Raw genomic sequence first — 22,777 nt, forward strand, 5'->3', positions numbered from 1 at the left:
CTCTACGAATAAATCATGAATGGCGAATGTGGTACTTTGATTAATGTGGTTCTTCTCAGGTTATTCAGCCAGTTTTGTCTCTCCAAACATGAGAGATGCCTTGTACCAAGCACTGCCACACCATGTTTAGTCAGTTCTTCACCAACAACTACGCTCACTGCATGTCCTAGAATAGGTATAAATTCCTTATTACTGGTACATAATAGATAATCGAGATGCTGCTGAATACAATCTGAAGCTTTCCGGTCAAATGGTGAAAATTGCAGCTCACCATCCCAGAAATCAAAGAAGTAACGGAGGAGACGTTGCAATGGCTCGTTCCAGTGGCTGCTAAGACTATAAATTAAATCTGTCTTGAAAAGAAATAATCTGATTGTTAAGTTCTATTCCTTCATCACACTTCTTCTTCGGCTAACTTCTTACATTTTCTCTTTTTTTAATTGCTAGAACTCATCATAGTTTTGCTCGGCTTGGAGAATGGTCAAATTTTATGCAAGTAGCAAAACTTTTGTCATGTCTTTTTATCTGACTTTGCTATGGAACAAATCCAGGACCAGTTCAAACAGGAAACCTGCAGATGAGATCAGAATTGAGACGCTGCACCATGCAGATATCGAGAAACCCGATTCTCTCTTATTCGAATTGATCCTGCAGGGGCTTCATTTTCTGGTGGGCCGTTCTAGAGCAAAGGTTTATGAAATCAGATCCTCAGCCCATGACGTGGTCGGGTTATATACAACTAGGCCTGATTCCCATTCCGGAACTCTACTCTTCCACGAAGCAAGGATGCAATTCTGAAGTGACCGAGACTAACAACACATTTTCTGGTGAGAGGCCCTCATGTCCTACGATCAAATCCAACATTGACAGGATCAAAGTGATGGATGGAGTGGATACGATGTAAAACACTGAAGTTGGCTGTTTCTTTGCACCTTTTTCCGGAACCTTGATCGGATTGCTGCAAATATATACATAAAAAGGAAATAATGTGATCAAGTTGAGCATTCGATGGTTCTTCTGCGTACATGTATTTAGTATCTTAGTGTGTATAACGATACTGCCTACTCGTTCTATACTTACTATGTACAAGGTGAATTTCAATCTGTTTCCGCTGTTCTATGCTCTGATTTTGTTTTAACACTAACTTCACAATAGATTATTTGGAGTTCTTCTGCTTCGAAACTGTTCTTGATTTTGGATTCAACTAACTTGCAAGTTCGTGAGAACTTTCGGGTCGTGATTTGGACAATTCCGGATCAACTCCAGACTCAGGCTTGCCAAATTGTTAGTTATTCATTCAAAAACTGATACGACCTAATGATCCCGGTTTTGAAGCAGCACTAACCAAACTCAATCGGTTGAGAGAACTTCGGGTTTTGCCATGGCCCGACCCTTTAGGAGTCCGACACTGCCATATACGCACGTCCTAAGTGACTCATTCGCTTTCTCTCCCAAAACTTCCACAAACGACTCAATCCTGATCACGGGCCTAAAGCTCGGGCCCGTGATATGATCGTCGATGCTCCCATCGTATTTTTGCAATCTCGATAATTCACGCCACTGCAGCGGGATCCAATCCGAAATAACGCGAAATAACTCGATCCGGGGGATGTGTTTGGAGATGGATAGAGTAGAACCATATGATGATATTGAATGATGGATGGAGGGGAAAAAGGTTATTGAATGAGTTGGCAGGCAAATTGGCCGTTCACAATGGCAACAAAGTCTGACCATTTTGTATGGGACGGCCTCACATAATTCCAAACCCCAACGCATGTGGTGGGTTCACTCCATTAAATTCCAAAGGACACTTCCATCTCACTATTTAGATTCTTGCCGGATCCGAATCCGAAAAAAAATACTCACTTTACATGGTACCAATCGCGATGGTCGGACTGCACACGTCTCGATGCGATCGACTGCGATCTCACCGGGATTAACTGTCGTGAACGTTCAATTATGAACCGTATTTTTCATGCACTACTCATTCGAGAAATTAAAATTTTGCTGCTCGGTTCGGGTTGCTTCCGGTCGGACGAAAATGAAATAGTGCCCTTTTATTTTTCTTCCATTCCTTTTTACTTTCTTCTGGTCATGTGTCTTGCCAAACATGGACCCCCCATGTGATTGTACCCTTTTGTCCCCTCGAGTCCCCCCAAGATACAAAGAATAGGCCGACCCCTATATATATCCAATTCATTGTCTTCTAATGTGCAATAAGGTCAATACATGCACATAAATATATATATATATATATATATATACACACACACATACGTGTGTGTGTGTCTATATATGCATATTGACGTAAAACACCAATTTTTAACGTGTCACATCGTATCATTGGGAGATTCTCTATGAGCATCATCCATATGACCGTCCGTGGTTAATAGATAAATTGTCGAATGAAGGAAAATTGGAACGATCCAAAAGTATTTAAGATATTGGATTTCTCTATCCATATTCTTTGTGGATGATATACATAAGGTATTCTTGAGTTAAGCCAATGACCTCGTGACATGTATAGTTTCGTGAGGCATGATCGAAACTTGTGTGTTAGCTTAATTTAGTATAAGGTCACGGGAAGCTTCTGGTTTTGGTCCGGTGTAAGTTCGAGACAAACTCGAATGAATCTATCTATACATATAGTAAAATTGGCATGAAAGCAATAAATGCAACTTATAAAATTACAAATACAATTTTCAAAATTATAAACATAATATAATTTGAAAATAATAAAATACACTATCTTCTTAATCAAATGTAAGCAATAAAAACAATTAAAATTATGAAAATTTAAAATTTTACCAAGATAGCATATTTAGAAAATGAAATCTATAAATAAAAATTGTAATGGATGCTTTTAATATTTTTAGGGTTATATTTCTGTTTTATAGTCAACTTTGCTGATTAATTGAGTGAATTAATAATATATATATACTAATATTATATTTTTAACAATATAAATGGTCAAATATAGTACTAACTATATAGACATAATAATAATAATAATTATTATTATTATATGTATAGCTCATGCAATGCATGGGACAGTTTATTATTGAATCATTAAATTTACTCTAATTTTAACTTAAAATTACTCTAATTGAAATTTTATTTATAATTAAAAATTGTTATTATTCTTAATAAGCAAATTAATTTTTCTAAATGCAAATAATTATAATAAAAATGATTACCGATATATAAAAATGGACCTATACAACGCACATCCACCGATAAAATACTAGTGAAAGAAAAAGCCCCGTGCAAATTAATATGTATGTTTGTTAGTTTGATATTCAATAAATTGATCTATCATATTAGGAAATTTATCTAATCCCGAAGCGAAATTAATTCAAAGTAATATAGTCGATTGGAAGTATAATATAGTCGACTGCACTTTGCTCCAGTCAACTGTGATTATTTTATAGTTGATTATGTTCTTGTGGACAGGATAAGCTGCCCTCGTATTATTGTTGCTTGGGATGATGAATTTGAAATATGAAGGTCTTTTGCTTTTGTCTCGAGAACAAAAGTCAACTCAGAGAGATATGATATATGAACAAAACAGGTGTCATGCATCATGTAATAATAACAAAAAACGGTATCAATCAACTCAAACTCGATCGACGACTTTTAAGACGAAAATTTTGCAGAAGAAGACAATCAGAGGATGGAGAAAGGTCAACTCAACATCTTGCACATGAAACATACCCATTTGGATTAAACTCATCACTTTAGTTCTAATCAGGTCAAAATCAATTTGGTTACTTCCAACCTTTTATTTTTTATTTAATTTTATGACGCTCCTTACTCCTTACAGTTTAATGAAATGCTATGTAAACCTCTTAAATTTAAAAATTACAGTAAGTCACTAATTCCCTTGTTTTGTTAAAGTAAAAACTCATATATCGCTATGTCATCGTATCGTCAACGTGACTTTATTTTAAATTTAGAATTAAAAAATAATAAAAGGTAAAAGACAAGCTAAAAACTTAAAAGGAAAAGGGAAGACCCCGTCGAGGGGAAGGGCAGACAGTGCCTCGCCAAAGTGGACCTCCATCCTAAGCGAGGTTATTGGCAACACATTTATAGTCTTCGTCCCTTTTAAAGATCTTCAGTGGCTATAGATGCCGCCGACGACTCATAGAGTGGGGGACGTGTCCTCTAGAGGGCCACCACGGCCCAAATCTACCTCCCCTTCTCTGTCTTCGGATAGAGAGAAGGAGATAGATGGGCCAATAATAGCTCGTTAGAGGCCATCTATACTCTAGGCAAGGTCGTCGACGAATGCCAATGTCACCAATAACCTTGTTAATGGGGGAGATCCCTTCGAACAAGCAAATACGGGCCCTCCCCCCTCCTTGGATGGTTTCTTTCTTTTATTTAATTTTTCAATTTTTTTCCTTTTTATATTTATATTTAAAAGATTAATAGAAAAATCACGTAAGCATATATGTTAATGTAGCGACTTATAAACTACCATTTCATCAAAGGGATTCGTGTCATTTTTTACAACAGAGTATGTACACGCCATTTTACTAAACTACAGATAGGGTACGTAAAATTTACCATTTTTTTTTTAAAAAAAAAATCTTTTTGCTTCCTAGTTTTTATGTAATGCAATAAAGCTTCTCGTTGATTAGAGCAGCGTTCATTCTTCATGCATGCAGAAAGTATTGTAGGGCTACAGTTATGCTAATGACCATTAGGACTTCTCTTATCGTCTTCTGAACTTATTTTTTGAATGTACAATACTTTCGTTCTTTTACTACTACAAACGTAGAATTACCAAAATTATAATTGCTTTATCATCACAAAAAAATTTTGAACAGGATAATATCCGATATCGTATATTTCAAGATGGGGGTGTCTCCATCCCATATTCATGAACCTTAAATTTTTTTACTTGTACTCGAGTTAAGTACGGATCCACAGATATTCAATGACAGCCTACAAGATCGAGGAAATAATTGAGGATGGGGATGGGATTGAAGTGTGTATCCAAAATTCCCAAAAAAAAAGGGGGGGAAAAAAGAAAAAAAAAATGGAGGGTATGCATGAAATGGAAGGAACAAAGGGATCGGGTGGTTCTGATCACATGGAGCCCCATATGCCCCAACACCCCCCCAAATCTCTCTCCCAATCCCAATGCTCTTTCCATTTTTAATGCCACCTCCTTCCCTCACTTAACTTTGGTTTCCTCCTTGGAAACACCTCCACTCGCTCCAACTCGACATCATCTGCATCTCCTCGTGCTCGATACAGCTCGACGGTCGGGACCGAGTAAAAATACCTCGTGAGAGCAAGCATTGTATTATCGATCGTCAATAGCAGATCGCCTGCATCGACAGTTTTAAGATGGACGCTTCATCGGCACTAGCCCGGGTCGAGGTGGCCGAGCTCGAGCCCCATCCTAGCTAGGACAAGAGGGGATTATTGAAATGCTTGGGTCGTGGGGCTCAAGGTGGTGGGGCCCCAATCCCAAAAAAAAGGGCGTGCCACGTTGAACCCATGCCAAGGCTATTGATCTACTTGGTGGGCTTGCTAGGTTTCAATGCAAAATCATGTGATCACATGTGCTCTCTCCCTCCCCCACCTTCCAAGAACCATCTCGCTGCCGATCCCACCTCCCAAAATGGCCTTTTCCATGCCTCATTCTACATCCTCCATAACATATGTTTATCGATTGTCCCTCGTTCCCGTGGTTAAAATTCTTTAACGGAACATCCGATAAGACTATGAGATGATATGCGGTTCCGTCTTTGGGTCATATGAAATGTATAAGAAAGAGAAACCCGATTTCTGCGATGAAGATATGTTGATACCGAGCTAAAAGACTGATCCGATTAGAGCGCGAGAGAGCCAATCGAATGGAGGGGTCAATAAATGATTGCCAAATAGGGGCTCCTCATTTCCTCCCTGGCTTTTTGATGACACCCACATATAAGCACATGCAAGCAACCAACTGGATCGCCTTTGTCCACTCTCCTCGGCCCGGCCCCCCCCCATATCACTTAGGGATGATATGACATTATCAATAAATGACCCATATTTACTGCCGGAAACGTAATTGGTTGCACGGTTAAATACGATTGAAACCTATACACAGATGTGAGTACGTTGCAGACAATAACTTCCCATTGCTCGCGATGAAATTTTTCTCCGAATAAGAGGCGATTGTTGACCGCAAGTGGGTGACGGCTGCATCGAATTTTCAACTGCAGCGGAGAGCTTTTTGTTCCGAGGAGACGGGTCAGACCCATGTGTTGAAGAACATGACATCACATTCACTGATGATGCTCATATGACCCCTATAAAAACATTTGGTCTCCTTTGCGTTTGGCCCCAGCTTCGTTGGCATTGACATTTCTAGAATTCCACCACTCCCCTTCTCCCTCTTCCCCTCCTCTTCTTCCCCCCAATAATTTGCCAACACCCTCCCCACTCTCTCTCTCTCTCTCTCTCTCTCTCTCTCTCTCTCTCTCACTCACTTCATTTCTTAAACTCCTCTGTTTCTCCTCTCTTCTTCTCAGCCATTAGAGGAAGAAACCTCCATAGCCGCATCCAGTCTCCAATGGAGCTCACAGAGCACCAAGAACCCACCTCCACATTGCAGAGAAAGAGTGGAAAATCGCGTCAAAATCCTGACTTGGCCATGCCAAAGAACAAGAAGCGGAAGGGGCTCTTGGAGCCGTCAGAGAGGAAAAACAGAGCAGCCAAGTCCAGAAAACAGAGGACCCCGGAGCAGCAGCAGCCCGAGCCCCATGACTCCCAGCATCGCGAGGAGACAGAAAGAGAGGACGGTGAAGAGAGTGATCGGGCCGAGGTCGAGAGGAAGATAGTGGCGTTGCAGAGGATCGTCCCGGGCGGCGAGGAGCTCGGGGTCGATACGCTCTTCGAGGAGACTGCAGAGTATATCCTGTCCCTGCAGTGCCAGGTGAAGTCCATGAGGGCACTGACCAGCTTCTTTGAGGGCTTGGAGAGGAATAAAAGAAAGCTTGGGTGTTAGTTTGCAAAAAAGAGATGGCAATGGGCATTAGATTTATCCTTTTTGCTTATTTATTTATTTTTATTTTTCAATGTTGGGAACAAAAAATTCCCTTTATGATGCTTTTGTCCGATGAAGGAATAGGATGAGGGGGTACATTGAAGCTTTAGGCAAGGGCGAAATAATGTATGGTTTTAGTCAGTGTAATTTTTTTTTTCCCAATCTTAGGTTGTAAGGAAGTGAATATGTTTACACTCTTATTCCTTTATCTATGTTCTTTTAATCTTTTGGAGGTTTTTCTTTATTATGGGGACTACGGTGTTCTCTTCAACGATTAATCATGTCCGAGCATCGAGTCTGGATCACGAAATACTTTTAATAAATTTTTGAATTAGGGCAGTTGTGTATATAGCTTGCTGGCATGGAATGTGGTTTGTCAATACTCATTCATATGAAATGTAATTTGCTAATTGTTCGGCTAATCCTTTCGAACATTTTGTTAGTGAAGAGAAGCTTTTTGATAATTTGAGGAGAGAGGAAATGGGTGTGTTATGGCTAAATTATTTTTTTTTAAGTGCAGCTTTATTTTATCATCATTTTGTGTTATGGTGTAAGCTTTTCTCTTGCAAGTGGGTCTCCCTTCCGGAGGTCTGCATGCTTATCACATGACTTCGATAAAGACACTTCAATAGTTGCCGGAAATTATATGGTCCCTTTGGCCGAGTGACTCTTCGAAGAGGTTCGGATCATCCTTCCATGTTACTTTAAATTTTCCGTAGTATCACTTTTTATGGAAATCATCGGGTCCCGTTGAAGAACTATCAATATTCACGTATACTGTCAGATTTATTTTTTCAATGATGTGAGTCCCACAATAAATACTTGAGCTAATGATATACAGACGAACCTTCAAAGGGGTTGAAGACTCCTATGTAACAATGACATGGTCCTCCTAGAACAAATTTATTCAGATTAAAAAGGATAACTGAGATTCAATTATCGAGAATTTGATAAGACCAATTTAGGAATGGAGTTTTCCGTCCCTAACTGTCAACTCGCTTGTAGTGATATATGATGTGTGTCGATTCATTTCAAATTTTTGGATGGACAATTCGACTGAGGTACGTTCAACAGGCAATCTTTGCCTTCACGTGAAACAATTTTGTATCAGCATTATAGTTGTTGGATTAGTATGCAAGTGAACATAATCTCATCAGTTCTATCTAGCGTTAAAGACATATGAACTTTAAAATTGTAATTAGGGAGTTCTCCTATTGTAAACTTTTATGAAAATTTCGCATCGTCTACAAGGATACATTAACGGCCAAAGTATCCATTTCATTTTCGTAATTTACCGAATTCCTCGTGTTCTCTCCATTGCCATATATAGTCACTGATGTTCTGCAAATCTTAGTTGAGAAATTCTCAACCAAACAACATGGACCAAGCAATATCTGTTGATGTAACATAGTCAAGCAAGACATCGACCTTTTATTGTGTTTGCGTCATCATCAGAAGTGACAATGCCTGGGTGGGCCGCCAGCTTGGCCCTGGCGGGCTTGGGGATCCACATAGGTTTATGGGTTTACAAAGGCCCGACTCGGTTCGACCTGAAAAACGACAAAGAAAGCAAGAAGTCGAAAATTAAAATTTTCACATTCAATCAATCTTTCTATGATACAAAGAACATTATTTTGTGGTCGTCCACCCGGAACAAAGAAGACGCCACGCACATAGAAATCGATAGCGTGCGTGTAAGCACTCATGTAGGGTGGCTCGAGCAAGAGGGATCCCAAGGCAAGATCTTTGCCCAAGGTATAAGCACATTTCTGGCTCTACGATTGTGAACCATTCACGTCCATGCTTCGACCCGCTTGGAAAGACTGTTAGGCCCACATGAGTCCCACAACAAGGTTGAGCCCGGCAATTGAAAGTCAGGATCGATCCCAAACCGACTCGGCCCTTTGTTATTCTGCACGCTGGACAAATGATCTCTAGCATAACAAGATAATTCGATCCACCGTACATAAATTTCTGATATTGATCGGCGCAGTTTGTCAATTTTATCAAATTTATTTCTTCGTCCATTGAAACCAACGGCGGTGATCACAGGAAGCCGAGTGTGGGCCCGACACGGGGCCTCTACAGGAACATGATAGGCAATCATCAGCCGTCGGCCCCCGCCATCCTTAACCAACCCCCGACATTTTCCTAATGACAGTGAAAATGGAAGTGAAGTCCCAGAAACCCTAAATTCCTCCCCATTCGGTGACTGTGCTGGGCATCACCGTCGCCATCATCGCTCCCCTCAAAGCGAGGTTCCCTTTTCCCCTCTGCTTTTCCTTTTCTCATCGTCTTCCCTTTCCTTCAACCCGGACTGGAAAATATCTCCTTTCCTCGACACCCAGGAAGAAAGTTCCTCTTAAGGTCTGGTTTTTCCCCTTCTTTGTCGGCCCAATTGATCCTCAATTTCACAATTTCATACCCATTAGTCCCTCAAGATTTATGGTGTATCCGTTGTTTTGCAGGAGTAGGAAATGGCGGACGGGGCGGCGATCAACGGCGTCGAAGAACAGAACGTGGAGGATTTCTTCGACACCGACAACGATGCCAAGGTAAATGAACTGACCCGGAAGCTCAAGTCCTTAGAACTCGAGAAGGCCGATTTGGTGCGCGGCAGCGATGAGAGCAAGGAGAGGATCGGGGAGCTGTTGGCCGAGATTGAGAAGCTGAAGAGCGATGGGGCAGTGTCGAGGGAGAAGCTCGAGAGGATGGAGAGAGAGGTTGAGTCGGCTGAGGAGAGTGAGAGGGCGATGGAGTCTATCTTGAAGAGAGCCATGGAGCTGGAGACTGAGGTGTCGAGGTTGCAGCATGATTTGATTACTGCGATGAGCGAGAGCGAGGAGGCTAATAAGGAGGTGGCTGAGCTGAAGACGGTGGTGGAAGAGAAGGGGCAGAGGGTGGACGGGTTGGAGAGAGAGGTGGAGAATCTGAAGACGGCGAAGACTGAGAGTGAGATGAAGGTGAGGGACTTCGAGAGGAAGATTGGGGTTCTTGAGGTGAGGGAGATCGAGGGGAAGAGCGAGAAGTTGAGGGTTGAGAGGGAGTTGAAGGAGAAGATCGGGGAGAAGGAGAAAGAGATCGGTGAATTGAAGAACACCATTGAGAGCTTGAAGACAGTCGTTAAGAGGGAAGCTTTGGAGGTAGAGAAGTGGAAGAAAGAGAAGAGCAGCGTGGAGGAAGCATTGAGGGAGTCAGAGAAGAAGGCGAAGGAGATGGAATTGAAGCTAGTTGATCTGCAGGGAGAGTTGGAGCAGGCAGGGAAGGTCATTACCGAGTTGAAGGAGAAGGCAGTGGAGACCATTAATGGGACCATAAATGGGCTTAGGGGGATCGGCGATGTGGGTAATAAGGGATTGAAGGCGCAGTGGCCGTTACTGGCGGTTGGGTCCACTGGAGCAGTTGCTGTAGCGGCTGCGATGGTTTATATTATCTATGCTAGGCATGCTAGGAATTAGAAAGTTGCCTTAGCATGAAGAAAGTTGAGAGAGATCAGTTTGCTCGTCAGAAAAAGAGTTTATCGGTTAATAAGTAACGGATGTTTCGATTTTGTTAGGTGCTACGGTTTTGCTTGGCTTTGTTTTTGAGCCTACAAGTTAGTTTACTATTGATTTGGTACTTATTCTGCATTTTGTTTGTTGACACCAGATATGGTCTGTCCAGAAACTGAATTACTCAATATTTGAAAACGAGTAACTACACCAGTGCAGTGCTTTAAATAGTTCGCTCTTTTCGTAGTCGGATGGTTGTCAGCTGTTGTCAATCCTATGATATTGGAAAAAGAGTATTCCCTGGTACTTGATCTGATTATTTGTATCTGTTCCTTTGCAAGTCCAACAAGCTGTTGAAGGTGGTCGACAATAAAGCTTTATTTGTGCATGATAAGACCAGCTCTTTCATCAAATTTCAATTATGGAAGAAGTTCTTGTTTTGTGCTTTCTGTGGTATGAGCATGTTTCTTCGATCTTCATTGGCTCGTGAATTGTTTCCATGATCTTCCTTGGCCATGAAATTCTCGCATGCTACTGGTGAGGTGAAAATCTGAGGTCATATACTGTATCCACTACTCTTGGTTGTCTGATTCGCCAGTTCATGAATTAGACCAGATGGATGCTCAAAATCTGTGAGCTTGGAGTCGGTTAATAATGGAATTTTGTATGCACTATCACTCCACTGCCTCTGTTCTGTGGCTCTATCAGTATGAGAAGTTGACTTCTTTTCTACTCTTCCCTATCTTAAGTTATTCTGAGTTCAATTGTATGATTTTCATCCGTCATGTCAATCTCGAGTTTACCTGTAATAACGGCTCCCTCATCTGCGTGCACTGGCACGCAGAGTTGACATATTCGCTTTCGGCTTTTTCCGATGTGGCAGCTTATCCGGGACAGTTTCACGTGTCGTACAGTTTTTGGATGCTATTCTGTACATTTCTTGTCAAGATGAATATTACATGATCTAACACATATCTCTTTGATGGGTATTGCTTAGAAGTAATATTGGATTTATAATCCATCAATATATCGATATGATGTGATGAGTTCCTTTTGTTTATTTTAACTCAGTTCCTTCCTTTTCCCCTTTAAATCGGAAAATCAAAGAGTTGGTTCGAGGTATATGTGTTTTCTGGTTGGGACAAATCTCTGCGGGCTGTTCAATCTTCTGAAATTTCTGCAAATCTCCTCTTGCTCTTTAATGGCCTCTCCAGCAGTCGATTGCTGATCGACCACCACAATTTGCAGTGGATATTTCAGGACTAGTTTGGGGGTCTGCATCGCATTGTCGTGACATGAGTTTCCTTTGTACAGGTTGGAAGAAATTGCTGATAATTGTATTCAAATGGCAACACCTCTGTTTTGCTTGATAATGTCATTTAGGTAAACAAGTTTTTGTGTATTAATCAGGTAATCTTGGTGCCCTATTGTTCTTGTTCAACTGAAATTCATATTCATGCAGCAGCAAGTCATGGTCGAAAACTTGGAGTTGATATTGGTTCTTCAACGACCGAACGCGAAAAAGGCATAGATTATGATTCTACCAGTGGGGGAAAAACAAAATGAATCGGATTGTCTTTGAACACCACTCTTTCACGCTCATAACAATAATGGCTATGAAAGTCCAACACAAAACGGTGAAAGGCAATTACACGCAATAATACTCTGATTTTGGAATGAAACTGAAAAGCCCTCGTTTACTGGAAAGCAAAGTCTGAATTTCCATGGCGCCCTTTTCTTTTTCCTGAAACCATGAAAGAATCCAAAGGAGTTGGCATCTGTAATATCGAGAAACAAATGAGAACCGAGCGAAAGTGATACCGAGAACAATCCAATAAAGTGAAAAAAGGAGTAACGAGTATTGCTTTTCTAGGATTCCAGCTTCGAACTTGAAGTGGATTCGTGGATAATCTGCAGAAAGTATAGAGATTTCTTCTGAAAATGAGCTTAAACTTTTGTTTCGTATGCGTTCATGTTGTATTTCTATCCACAACTCCAGTGTGTTCCGATTCCCCTGTAATGAGCAGATCTGAGGATCAAACGGGCTACGGAGGCCCAAGAAGAAGAAAGTCTGGAATCACCTCAGATTTATCTGTTGGAGCGCCTCAAGGCGTCGAATAGCCCGCAGCAACTCCTCCACGAAGTTGGGTGTAGGACCCGGTGACTTACTGGAATGATGGGCTAAACAAAAACATCAGACAGAAGATCAGATAGTTTGATTTGGCTCACTTCAGTTCATCTTAAGATATCAAACTCAATAGTTAACTACCAAATTCAATGTACTAACCGGATTTACCGTGGTCACTGGAGTCTCTGCAGCAGGTGGTTGCGGAGGCGGATCTTCACTTTCCTTAGGTGCTAAATCGCCTCTGCTCTCATCCTGAATTGGCAAAACCGAACTAGTTGGAGCCGGTTCCGCTTTGGTTTCCACCGGTGGCAGTAATGTCGTCTCACTGATTTGCTCCGTCACAGCTTCAGTGACCTCGACCACGTTCTTCCCTTCGGACGAAGCCACAATTGCCACTTCCTCTTCCTTATACTCCACTTCAGGAACTTCCTTCTGTTCCTGAGAACCGCTCGGTTCCGATTCTGCAATGGTCGAGTCGACAACTGTCTCGGAGACCTCCTCGACCGTCTCCTCTACAGCTGCAACAGGGCCAGCATTCTCAGTGTTATCCTCTCTCGGGTCCTCTTCCTTTTCTTCATCGGAGCTGCTGCTCCAGCTTGCGTCCTTCCGATCTTCACTTTCCTTTGCCACTGCCTCAGATTCTCCATCCATCAACTCCTTCACCAGCTCCTTCACCGAATCAACTACATACTCAGCATCTTCCTTCACAACACCCTCAACCTTTTGAAGGGCCTCCTTGACCTTCCCATTCGAAGCTTCCTCCATCAGTACTAAGACGAACAAGCTCACCGGCTTCGACCCGTCAGCTAACTTCCCCGGAAAAACAGACCGAGCAAGCCTAACAGAGAGAAAAAGAGAGAAAGGTGGAGAGAATCTATTCTTTTTCTCTCTGGCAATAATACTTTAATACAGATGAGATCTAATCTAACAGCTGGTCTCCGTCACTTTCTGTCCCCCTGAAGAATTTCCAGATAATATCATTTACAGGTCTTTCTAGCCAACTCAAGCTTCCATTTGAGATTGTGGAAAGCAGAAAGCGATATCGGGTCAATCATCGAACGACAATACACATAAAAAAGATGAAACCAATCAGACACCCCCTACGGAATTCAGTCGAAAGCGCATCCTAAGTGACGGATACGATGACGATGGCGGGAACAAGGAGTCGGCAGATGCCTTAGGATTGAATGGTAGGTGATGGAACCATCAGATTGTTCATAAAGTCCTCTGTTTACGTTCAGCAACCTGCTGTTTCATATAACCTGAAGAAGGTCTAGGAAAGCTCCATGGCGCTTGACTGGTTGGTGTCTGGGCTTGACAGGGAATGGTAGTTGGAAGTGAGAATGAAATACCTTTACATTTCATTTTTCTCTGTCTGTCTGTCTGTCTGTCTGTCTCCTTGATGGGGGTGAACAAACATTTCTAATGTTGTTCTTTGAGTTAAGCATCGTGTTGCATGGAATTTAGCTGCCCGCGTGAGGCCTCAATGCGACTCGACATGTCTGAGGATCATCGCTGTGTGATCGATGAAGTGCCTGGTATTTTGAGATTGCATAGTCGGATTCCTGACGAGGCTGGACCCTGGTTGGCTTTACCAAGGCACGAGTTCCGAATTTTATGACGTATACGGTTAGGCGGAGATTAAGGAATGGGCGGCTGAGTTCAGTTCCGATTGATCGGTCGACTAGGGAAGTGTCACTTGATGGAAAATGTTTTCCCTGGAAAACTGTTCTTGCAGTGCGTATAGTGTGAAAGGTTTTCTTTTAGACTGACGAACAGAAATAGGAGTTAAGAAGATTGATTTCCATGAGAAAAGACAGGCCAGACCATTTCATTCATTGAGAAATAGGTACATCTTTGTCAAGACATAAAAATTCAGAACCTGTTGTCGTTTTCCTCTCTCTGTTTGGATGGAAATCATTTTGATTGTGCTGTTCATTGTCCAAAGCTTACTGAGAAAGTAATACCAAAATGAAGTCCGAAAGGCCAATGGGGACTTGCCCTATTGAGGTGAATTGGAAGGCTCTATGGAGCCAAAAAAAAAATTCACAAAGATTGAAAATCCACTTGTGGAGATTTGCGAGTGGATACTTCGTCTGGTTCTCTCAAAGCGAAGCTACTCTCTTTGTCGAACTAGTTCCAATAGTAGTGCACATATTTTTGGAGATTACATCTTTTATCGTGTTATTTAGAGGGAATTACCATGGGCCTCCGATCAGACCGATCTACCACACTTCGAACTCGAGTCTGATCAAGATCAACTTCATGAAGAGTCGAGGAGCTCTGAACAGGACTGGAATTTCATTTTCACCGATGCTGCTTGGACCTTCGATGGAGCATGCCTAGCAAGAGCCAAACAACACCCAAACATGCCCATATCACATTCCTAGTTCTCTCCAACTGATACAAGCTCCCCCTGCAAGCAGAGGCCATGGCAGTGCTACTGGCTATCTCCCTAGCTCTTGATCACGACTGAAAGAAGATCTGGATTCGTCGTGATACCTTAGTGCTAGTTGATTCTATTATTAATCCGCATCGTTCCCATTGGGAAATTAGGAACTTTATTTCGAATATCACTAGGTTATTAGCTTTCTTTTCGGACTGAAAATATTATTGGATTCCTCGCTCGGATGATTCTCATGCCCACGACCTCGGCCAATACGGCCTCGGATAACTCTTATGGGCATTCGGTCTGTTGATACATAAACAACTTATCTTTGAGATGATATCTCTTATAAACGTACATTATACAGTTTTCAGAATAAAATGGGATACCAACAAATAATGCCCTTTGTGCGAAAAATTCAACAAGTTTGTCATCTATCATTCTTAACGAGAAGGAACTCGATGAGCCGAATTTCAATAGTAAACAAAGCACTTGGGCGTCCAATTCCGTTGGGAGTCTCCAACTACTGGTGGGATCACCCATTTCCTCTTTCGCCTCTCTTTGTCAGGGACTCATTTCCATCGGTGTCCAACCGTTAATTTGAAAGGGTTTCTTGTACGGTGAATATGGATTGGACAAATAACACGTGCTGTTTATACAAAAAAAATACAAAATTAAACTTAAATTAACTTTATTTTTTCCTTAATTTAACAATACAATCATCACATTCAACAAAAAACAAAAATACAATCATCACTTTTTTTTCTTTGAATTCTCTCTCACACTTTTTCTTATTCATTATTTAAATTAATTTTATAATACTAAATTATCTCAACTATTCAATATTTTTTTTTCTTAATTTCAACACTTTTTTCTGTTTAATAATTACTTTTCTTCAAATTCTCCTACGTACTTTTCCCAACTACTTTTGTCTTCATTTTCTCAAATCAAACTAAATCAAACTTAACTTCGTTATCAAATGCTATGTAGGTATCCTATATCGGTTCTGAAAAATGGGTGGTAAAAGGTTTGGGATATGGAAGATGCCCCAGATTCCATTCATTTACATCATGTAGGAGTGTTTATTATATACATGTGCGGCCAAGAAAAGAATAATAACTACAGGAAACAAAACCAGCAAAATCAGAAAATATACAACAGAAGTTTCAATCAAGAACACTCAACTTGTTACGTTGGAGCGAAACCTATCCTTGCCCGAAGCTTTGGGGAAAATATCCGCAAGTTGTTGCCGTGTTGACAAATGTTTAACAAATATTCCCGAATAAAAGGGAAAAAGATATTTTTGGTCATATAAATTTACCATTCAGTCAATTTTGATCATGTAAAATTTAAAATTACTGAATTAGTTCTATACGTTTACTTCGTAAGATAATTTCGGTCCTATAAGTTTTGAAAAAGACATTTTTTGTCATATAAGTTTACTTTTAATTAAAATGTGGTCCTATAAGTTTTTTTAAAATGGCATTTTTGTCCTGTAAGTCACGGAATAGGCCAAAATTGCCTGAAGAATCAAATGTATAGGACTAATTCGACAAGTTTAAAACTTATAGAATCAAAATTGACCGAATGCTAAACTTATAGGACAAAAAATGTCTTTTTCTCCTAATAAAATGACAATCAATTTTTATATATTTATTTCGTTCATGAAATACCAGACCAAATTTCATTCATTGAGAAATAGTTACATCTTTGTCCAGACAACCATTCAGACCCTGTTGTTGTTTTCCTCTTTCTTTTTGGATGGAAATCATTTTGGTTGTCCTGTCCGTTGTCTAAAGCTTACTGAGGAAGTAGAACCTGAATGGAAATCATTTTGATTGTCCTGTTCATTGTCTAAAGCTTACTGAGGAAGTAAAACCAAAATGAAGTTTTAAAGGCTAAGCATGTGTGTTGATAACTATTTATTAATAAGTGCTTAAAAGTTAATTATAAGTTAGTTACAACTTAGTTATAATGAAAATTTAATGGGAAGAAGAGGAAAGATGAGGGTCCAATCTACTTAATCATTGAGTCAAAATGTACCTAATGAATAATTAAAATTGACTTAGTGTGTGTTTGTTTCAATTTAATTTTAAGTATTGAAATTAAATCCTGAATTTTTAAGTGTTGAGTGAAATAAGTGCATAAATTAAGTTGATTATGTTTGATGAAATAAGTACTAAAATTTTACTTTATTACATACTAATTACATATTGGCCACAATATTTTCCTTCTTGCAACTTTTGTCCCCAATTAACTTCTTCTCCGAAAATTAAAAAGAAGAAGAAAGAAAAATTGGAATCTACAGGAAAATGAGAAGGGGGCGGTCGTGGCTTGGATTGGGGCCACCACCGCCCCCAATCTTCCCATCTTTATGTTTTTGATTGAATGGAGAGATAATGAGATCGAAGGCGGTGGTGGCCCTGATCCCGACCACCACTGTCCCAAATAAGGTCGTCGTCAACCTCATCTATTGCGATAGTGGTTGGAATTAGGGCCACCGCCGCCCTCAATTTTATCATCTCTCTGTTCAATCCCAAACAAAGAGATGGGGAGATCGGAGGCTATAGTGGCCCTAATCTCCACAATAGTCGCAACCTTCAGGGTCACTGGTGAGCCTTGCGATCCCGATGGTGGTGGTGGCGGCTAGGATTAAGGCCACCATCGCCCCCTGTGACTGCTCTTGAATCCTACCCTCCTCTCTCTCTCGTTCCCTCCCTCTCTCTGTTTCTTTGAAAAATACAAATGATTTGAAAATTTTGCAAAAGTTAAGGAGCAATGTTGCAAATACGATAAAGATCTTCTCCAACTGAGCGCATTCAGTGGGAGAAAAAGTAGAAATTTTTACTTAATTTTTTAGACCAGTTTTTGACATAACTTAATCAATTAAATCATTTTAAGTTGCTTTTACCAAACAAGCTGAACCTAATTTAAGTGTCTGAAAAATTTATTTTAACACTTAATTTTGATTATCGAACACACCCTTAATCATTAAGTGATTTTTGATTCAACAATTAAGTAAATTGGATTCCCACTTTCCATCGTTTAGGGATCCATTTCCATCGTATCCACCGAATTATCTAGAAGCTTTTTTTTGTATTGTGATGCCGATGGGACTGCAACAGGCGTCTTTCCACTAGGGCCTAGGCCCATCTATCCAACAAAGAAAAAAAGAAAAAAGAAAAAAGGTATTCTATTGCACATGGTTTTAAAAAATGGATGGGCTAGGACTATTTGCCGTGGGCCGACGTACAAGGTCCCTGACTTGACTTCTCAATCAGTAAGGATTACACATGAATATCTGCAGATACATCAAAGTACTTCGAAATTTTCTAGGCAATGTACAGCGAACCGACATTTTGATGTCAGAAGTATATAAACTCAAAACTGGATGGTTAAACACATTTAAAACTATTATGCATGTTTTAAATAATCTGGAGTGCGTTTGGATTTTGAGTTGAGTTGAGTTGAGTTGAATTTTGATTTTAATTGGTTTGTAATGATTGTATTGTTGAATTATGAGAAAAAATATAAAAAAGTAATAAATAATTGAGAGAAAGTAATGATTAGGTAATGATTGTGTTATTGAATTGTGAAAAAGTAATGAATAGTTAAGATAATTTAATATTAAAAATTGAATTGAATAGTTAAAAAAATTTTAAAAATGAAAAAAGTAATGATTGTAATGTTGAATTGAAGATAAGTGGAGTTGAGTTAAAAAAATTTCAAAAAACAAACACACCCCTGATATTTCCAAAATGTCATTCGAATAACAACGATGAACAAAAAAATTTGTTATTAATCTGATATAATCCGATCTAATATTTACTTATTTGTTTGACCGTGCTGAGCCAGATGAGAATATCACAAACTCCATGGATGAATGACGGATCTTCAAATAACTTCCTTGGTTATGTGGACGGAACTATAGAGTTGTTGCGAGTGATTGGAATCAAAATTTTGCAATGACTTCTTAGAAATAATATTGAATCGCACAAAATCTAAAAGGAAACAACTCTTTTGAACACCCAAACAAAGTTGCATTTCAGAGTGACAATTTTGCGGGAAAAAGAAAAAGAAAAAGATCATGATTTGATCAAAGAGGATGCAACGCAGATCGTCCGGAAACCAATAGGTTTCATGTTCGATATTCTACGGGATTACCTGTGCCCTTTTATTAGCTAGTATGATTTATATTCATCGTATTAAAGTAATGGGTCTTGCTGTAACTGAAAAAGTATCATGATTTGATGACGCCAATCAATGGAATTCAAATTTTAGGGTCCAAAGTACAACTCTTCCTAAACTTTTGGGGTCAATTGCAAAAATTTAAATTGAGGGAGAAATTTTAACAATTTAAACCAAGTTGTGATGGAACCGACAGCTTTTTGCATGGGGCTGAGAGTGGGGAATAGGGATTGATGTACTTTCCTGAGAAAGGCAAAATTTCAGGACAAATTGTTGTAATGTCAGAGCAGATTTCTTGTTCTTTATTTTGATTTCTTTTTCCTGCCAAAATCAGAGCAGCATTGGATTATTTGGATTGTGATTTTTTTTCTTTTTAAATATTTTTGCTTATGAGTCAAACCTCATCAGATGTTTGATTTAGACATGTCATAAGCTTTGCTCAGAGGACTAACTATTGCATCTGTTTGAGATTGTTTGTCTTTTGTGTTGTCAATTTCATGGGCTATCAGTCGAAGGTTTGTGCACTCTCCTTTTCATGTGTGCGACGTCCTTTCTTTCATTGGATGGATCATTAGCCTTTTTGATAAGTGAATGGAACATTAGTCGCCTATCTTTCGTGAAATTTTGCTCTCCCGGGGTGCCTTTGGGCCTTTTGAGCCATTGATTAGCACACTTGCCAAATGAGAAATGGGGACAAGATGAAATCGAACGGCTCCGGTGATGTGAAAGAGAATAATAGAAAATTCTTATATTGATTAATAGTCGTTTTTTTTTAGCAAAAGATAATAGTTAGTAATATCCTGAATGTTATTCCAAAATGAAGCATAAGTCTTTGATCGTTATTTGCAATACTTCAATACTACTCCAATTGTTACTCTTCAAACGAAGCTTTATTCGACGGTGAACTTCCGGTTCCGGTTGCCCTATCTGTGGTAGTATTTTTCTGCTCTGCGAGTTCTATCTTAATCCATCGGATGTATATGGTTGTTGTTGCAACAAAGCAAAATAAAGAGAACGGCACATTGCCATGTACCGTGTCTACCTAATCGTGCCAAAAGTGGATGTATGAGACCATTGCCTATAATATCTACGTAATATAAGGACTATTTGAATCATTTCATATTTGATAACGAATATGTTATACGCTCGTAAAAGAAAAAAAATTACATCCTTTAAGATCGAATTCACATTAAATATTCCGTTGCAGTCAGTTATGAATCGAGAAAGCTTCCATTATAAGAATCATCAAACAAACCGTGATGTGCTGCCTAGGAAGAACGTGAAAGGCCATGTAAAGGCCATGTGAGTTGAAATGCGATTAACGCAGCATTGTTAGGAAGGAAGACGTTGCCTCGTGATTCGTGCCATCCTAAGGAAAAACCTCTCCTTAAACCCACAGACACATCATAGTCCGACTGCTCCCATTCCATAAGATTATTGACTCTTTGACTACCCTCCGCCCCCTCTCTCCTCTTCAATCTCCACCTGCTCTGTTCCTCTGTGGACTCAGACACACGCAGGGTGGGAGAGGGAAGGAGGAGAGGGTCAAATTGAGGAAATACGTTGAAGGAACTCTGTGTTTGCAGAGGAATAAACATAGGGCTCATACATACATGCGTTACTGTCTTCTTCCCAGTCAAACTTCACCCTCCCATGGCTATCTATGGCTTCTCCTCCTCCCCTTCCAGCTACATATGCGGGATGAGTCATCTTCCCCAGAAGCCCATCTCTTTCCCAAGGTAAGACTTTTTGCATTTTTAAGCTTACCCATCTCTTTGTTTTGAATGATGTGAAGCTTTGGGTGTATCCTTTGGCATTTGTGACGTGATTTGTGTGGAGAAGATGAGTTCTGTTCAGCTTCATTGTGGGTTAGTGTCTTGTTGGAAGAAAAACAACCCAAGTTTTGGTCTTGATTGGGTTGTGTGGATAAAGGAGGGAACTTTCAGGTGATGGAGTGGTTGTTGCAGGCAAACTGTGGAACAGAAATTGGAAACATTAGGTGGTGGACAACGTTGACGGTCAGATATGGAGCCGGGACTGGCAAAGACAGTGTTAACTGTTAACTGGTAAGGTTGGGGAAAAGTCAGAAGTTAGATAGAAAATTGAAAGGGGTAGGAGGTTAGACATGGAGTGAGCACTTTTGCCATTTTTGCATTTGGTGCTGTTAGTTCATTTTGGCTCACCAGATTGTCGTTGGTAGAAGGAAACATAATGTGGAGAGTCTTCTATTAGTAAATATGAAGATTTATCCTGAAATTGAGGGAGTAAGATCGGTGCACCTTTCAGTCCATTCTCATGAGGGTTCAGTTTTATGGTGTTGTGATGACTGACGAGAGAGGAGTAGTAACTAAGATAACCCGAGTGACAGAATCTCACAAAAGAAGGCACTTCTATACTATATGGGTGTGCTTAATTTCAATCATAATAATGACTAATGCTATGTGAAGAAGAGGTCAATGGTGATTCTGGTCAGCAGCAAAGTGGACAGGACTTGATACTTTTTCTTTTTTCGGTTTATGAATACATAAATCCTTGTTTTTTCAATGCGCAAAGCGGTCTATGTCTGTGTTTAGTCTGCCTGGAAACATGTCAAACATGTCGTCATTTGGAGAAAGCTTGTCTCTGCATTAGAGTATAATCAGCTCTTTCCCAAATCGAGGAATTTCATGATTAAGATTGAAAATCATCAATTTCTCTAGGGGCCTTGTATCTCTTTCCAACTTTTATCTCTCTCGATGACTAGTCGACTTATTCACCATAAAGTGAGGCATTTTTGGAGGCTAGGCTTGAGTATCCTGAGGCTCAGTTCGAAAGAACAATACTGATGAGGATGTTCCACAAAATAGGCTGCCCTGTTATGCTCATAGATTCTGACTGTAATCAAAGGAGAATAACTTTGTCATTGGGGCGGTTCATTAGCTTTGAACTTATGTTGAAAAATGTTGGATTAACTTAGGAGGGTGGTCCAAATGTTCTTTTGTTTTCAATGGGAACTATTTTATTTCCCGCTTTAGCATTGATTTTTATTTATTTATTTATTTTCGTGTTGCTGATCAGTTCTGAAGCACCTTGCCATATATCATGGGTTTTCCGCTTTGCCATGAACTCTTTCTTTTTTCAGTCTGCTGATCAGTTCTAAAGCATCTTGCCTTGTGACATTTGTTTCATAATTTCTGCTCTGCTCTTCTGTTGACAGGTATGCTTGCTTCACTGTTTCGAGCTTAGACATCCGATGATATATGTCTCGCAGTGTGTGAGCTAAAGTATGTAAAGAGAGTGGGGAATGAAGCTATTGGTCCGTTGAGCATTTTATTAGTCGACTCATCTCAACAGTTAGTTCCCTCCGAGAGGATTCTCTGCTCTCGGGAGTCGGGATGTTTTGATATGTATCTTGCTCTGAGATGGAATGTGAAGTATCACTGTTTTGAATTAGTGAAGCCTTATATTTTTTCTCTAACAATAGTCGTGTACACTGATGATACGACATATTGATCATCGATCACTATTTTTGAGATATAAGGTTCCGAAACCAG

General features: G+C 40.0%; 3 protein-coding genes and 1 long non-coding RNA gene across 9 annotated transcripts; 3 read left to right on the plus strand and 1 right to left on the minus strand.

Annotated features, from left to right (window-relative positions):
* The first annotated feature begins 6,343 nt into the window (after positions 1-6,343).
* LOC116202860 (transcription factor PAR1-like) lies at positions 6,344-7,295 on the plus strand. The gene has a single exon (XM_031534491.1). The coding sequence runs from the start codon at positions 6,578-6,580 to the stop codon at positions 7,010-7,012; it is 435 nt and encodes a 144-aa protein (XP_031390351.1). The 5' UTR covers positions 6,344-6,577; the 3' UTR covers positions 7,013-7,295.
* A 1,880-nt stretch (positions 7,296-9,175) lies between these two features.
* Positions 9,176-10,848, plus strand: LOC116203649 (peroxisomal and mitochondrial division factor 2-like). Its single transcript, XM_031535492.1, has 2 exons — positions 9,176-9,418; positions 9,520-10,848. The coding sequence occupies exon 2, from the start codon at positions 9,529-9,531 to the stop codon at positions 10,507-10,509; it is 981 nt and encodes a 326-aa protein (XP_031391352.1). The 5' UTR covers positions 9,176-9,418; positions 9,520-9,528; the 3' UTR covers positions 10,510-10,848.
* A 1,189-nt stretch (positions 10,849-12,037) lies between these two features.
* Positions 12,038-14,007, minus strand: LOC116203650 (enolase-phosphatase E1). 6 transcript variants are annotated; one of them, XM_031535497.1, is made up of 3 exons: positions 12,839-14,004; positions 12,624-12,723; positions 12,038-12,320 (listed from the first exon to the last, which is right to left on the minus strand). In XM_031535497.1, the coding sequence occupies exons 1-2, from the start codon at positions 13,433-13,435 to the stop codon at positions 12,631-12,633; spliced, it is 690 nt and encodes a 229-aa protein (XP_031391357.1). In that variant the 5' UTR covers positions 13,436-14,004; the 3' UTR covers positions 12,038-12,320; positions 12,624-12,630. The 6 variants fall into 6 exon arrangements, with proteins under 6 accessions (XP_031391357.1, XP_031391356.1, XP_031391354.1 ...); XM_031535496.1 differs by having other exon boundaries at positions 12,038-12,286; positions 12,839-13,984; XM_031535494.1 differs by having other exon boundaries at positions 12,830-13,880.
* A 6,532-nt stretch (positions 14,008-20,539) lies between these two features.
* LOC116205575 lies at positions 20,540-22,773 on the plus strand. The gene is made up of 2 exons (XR_004156533.1): positions 20,540-20,983; positions 22,441-22,773. It is a non-coding gene; the product is annotated as an uncharacterized LOC116205575 (long non-coding RNA).
* Positions 22,774-22,777: the final 4 nt, after the last annotated feature.

The sequence above is a fragment of the Punica granatum genome, chromosome 4, assembly GCF_007655135.1.
Source record: "Punica granatum isolate Tunisia-2019 chromosome 4, ASM765513v2, whole genome shotgun sequence".
NCBI classification, from domain to species: domain Eukaryota; kingdom Viridiplantae; phylum Streptophyta; class Magnoliopsida; order Myrtales; family Lythraceae; genus Punica; species Punica granatum.

Excerpts from the sequence above, each read along its gene's own strand:
- LOC116202860 (XM_031534491.1), top strand. The coding sequence starts at position 6,578 with ATGGAGCTCACAGAGCACCAAGAACCCACCTCCACATTGCAGAGAAAG.
- LOC116203649 (XM_031535492.1), top strand. The coding sequence starts at position 9,529 with ATGGCGGACGGGGCGGCGATCAACGGCGTCGAAGAACAGAACGTGGAG.
- LOC116203650 (XM_031535494.1), bottom strand. The coding sequence starts at position 13,435 with ATGGAGGAAGCTTCGAATGGGAAGGTCAAGGAGGCCCTTCAAAAGGTT. Across the intron at positions 12,724-12,829 it reads CAGTGACCACGGTAAATCCG|CCCATCATTCCAGTAAGTCA; the intron begins GTTAGTACATTG and ends GTTTTTGTTTAG.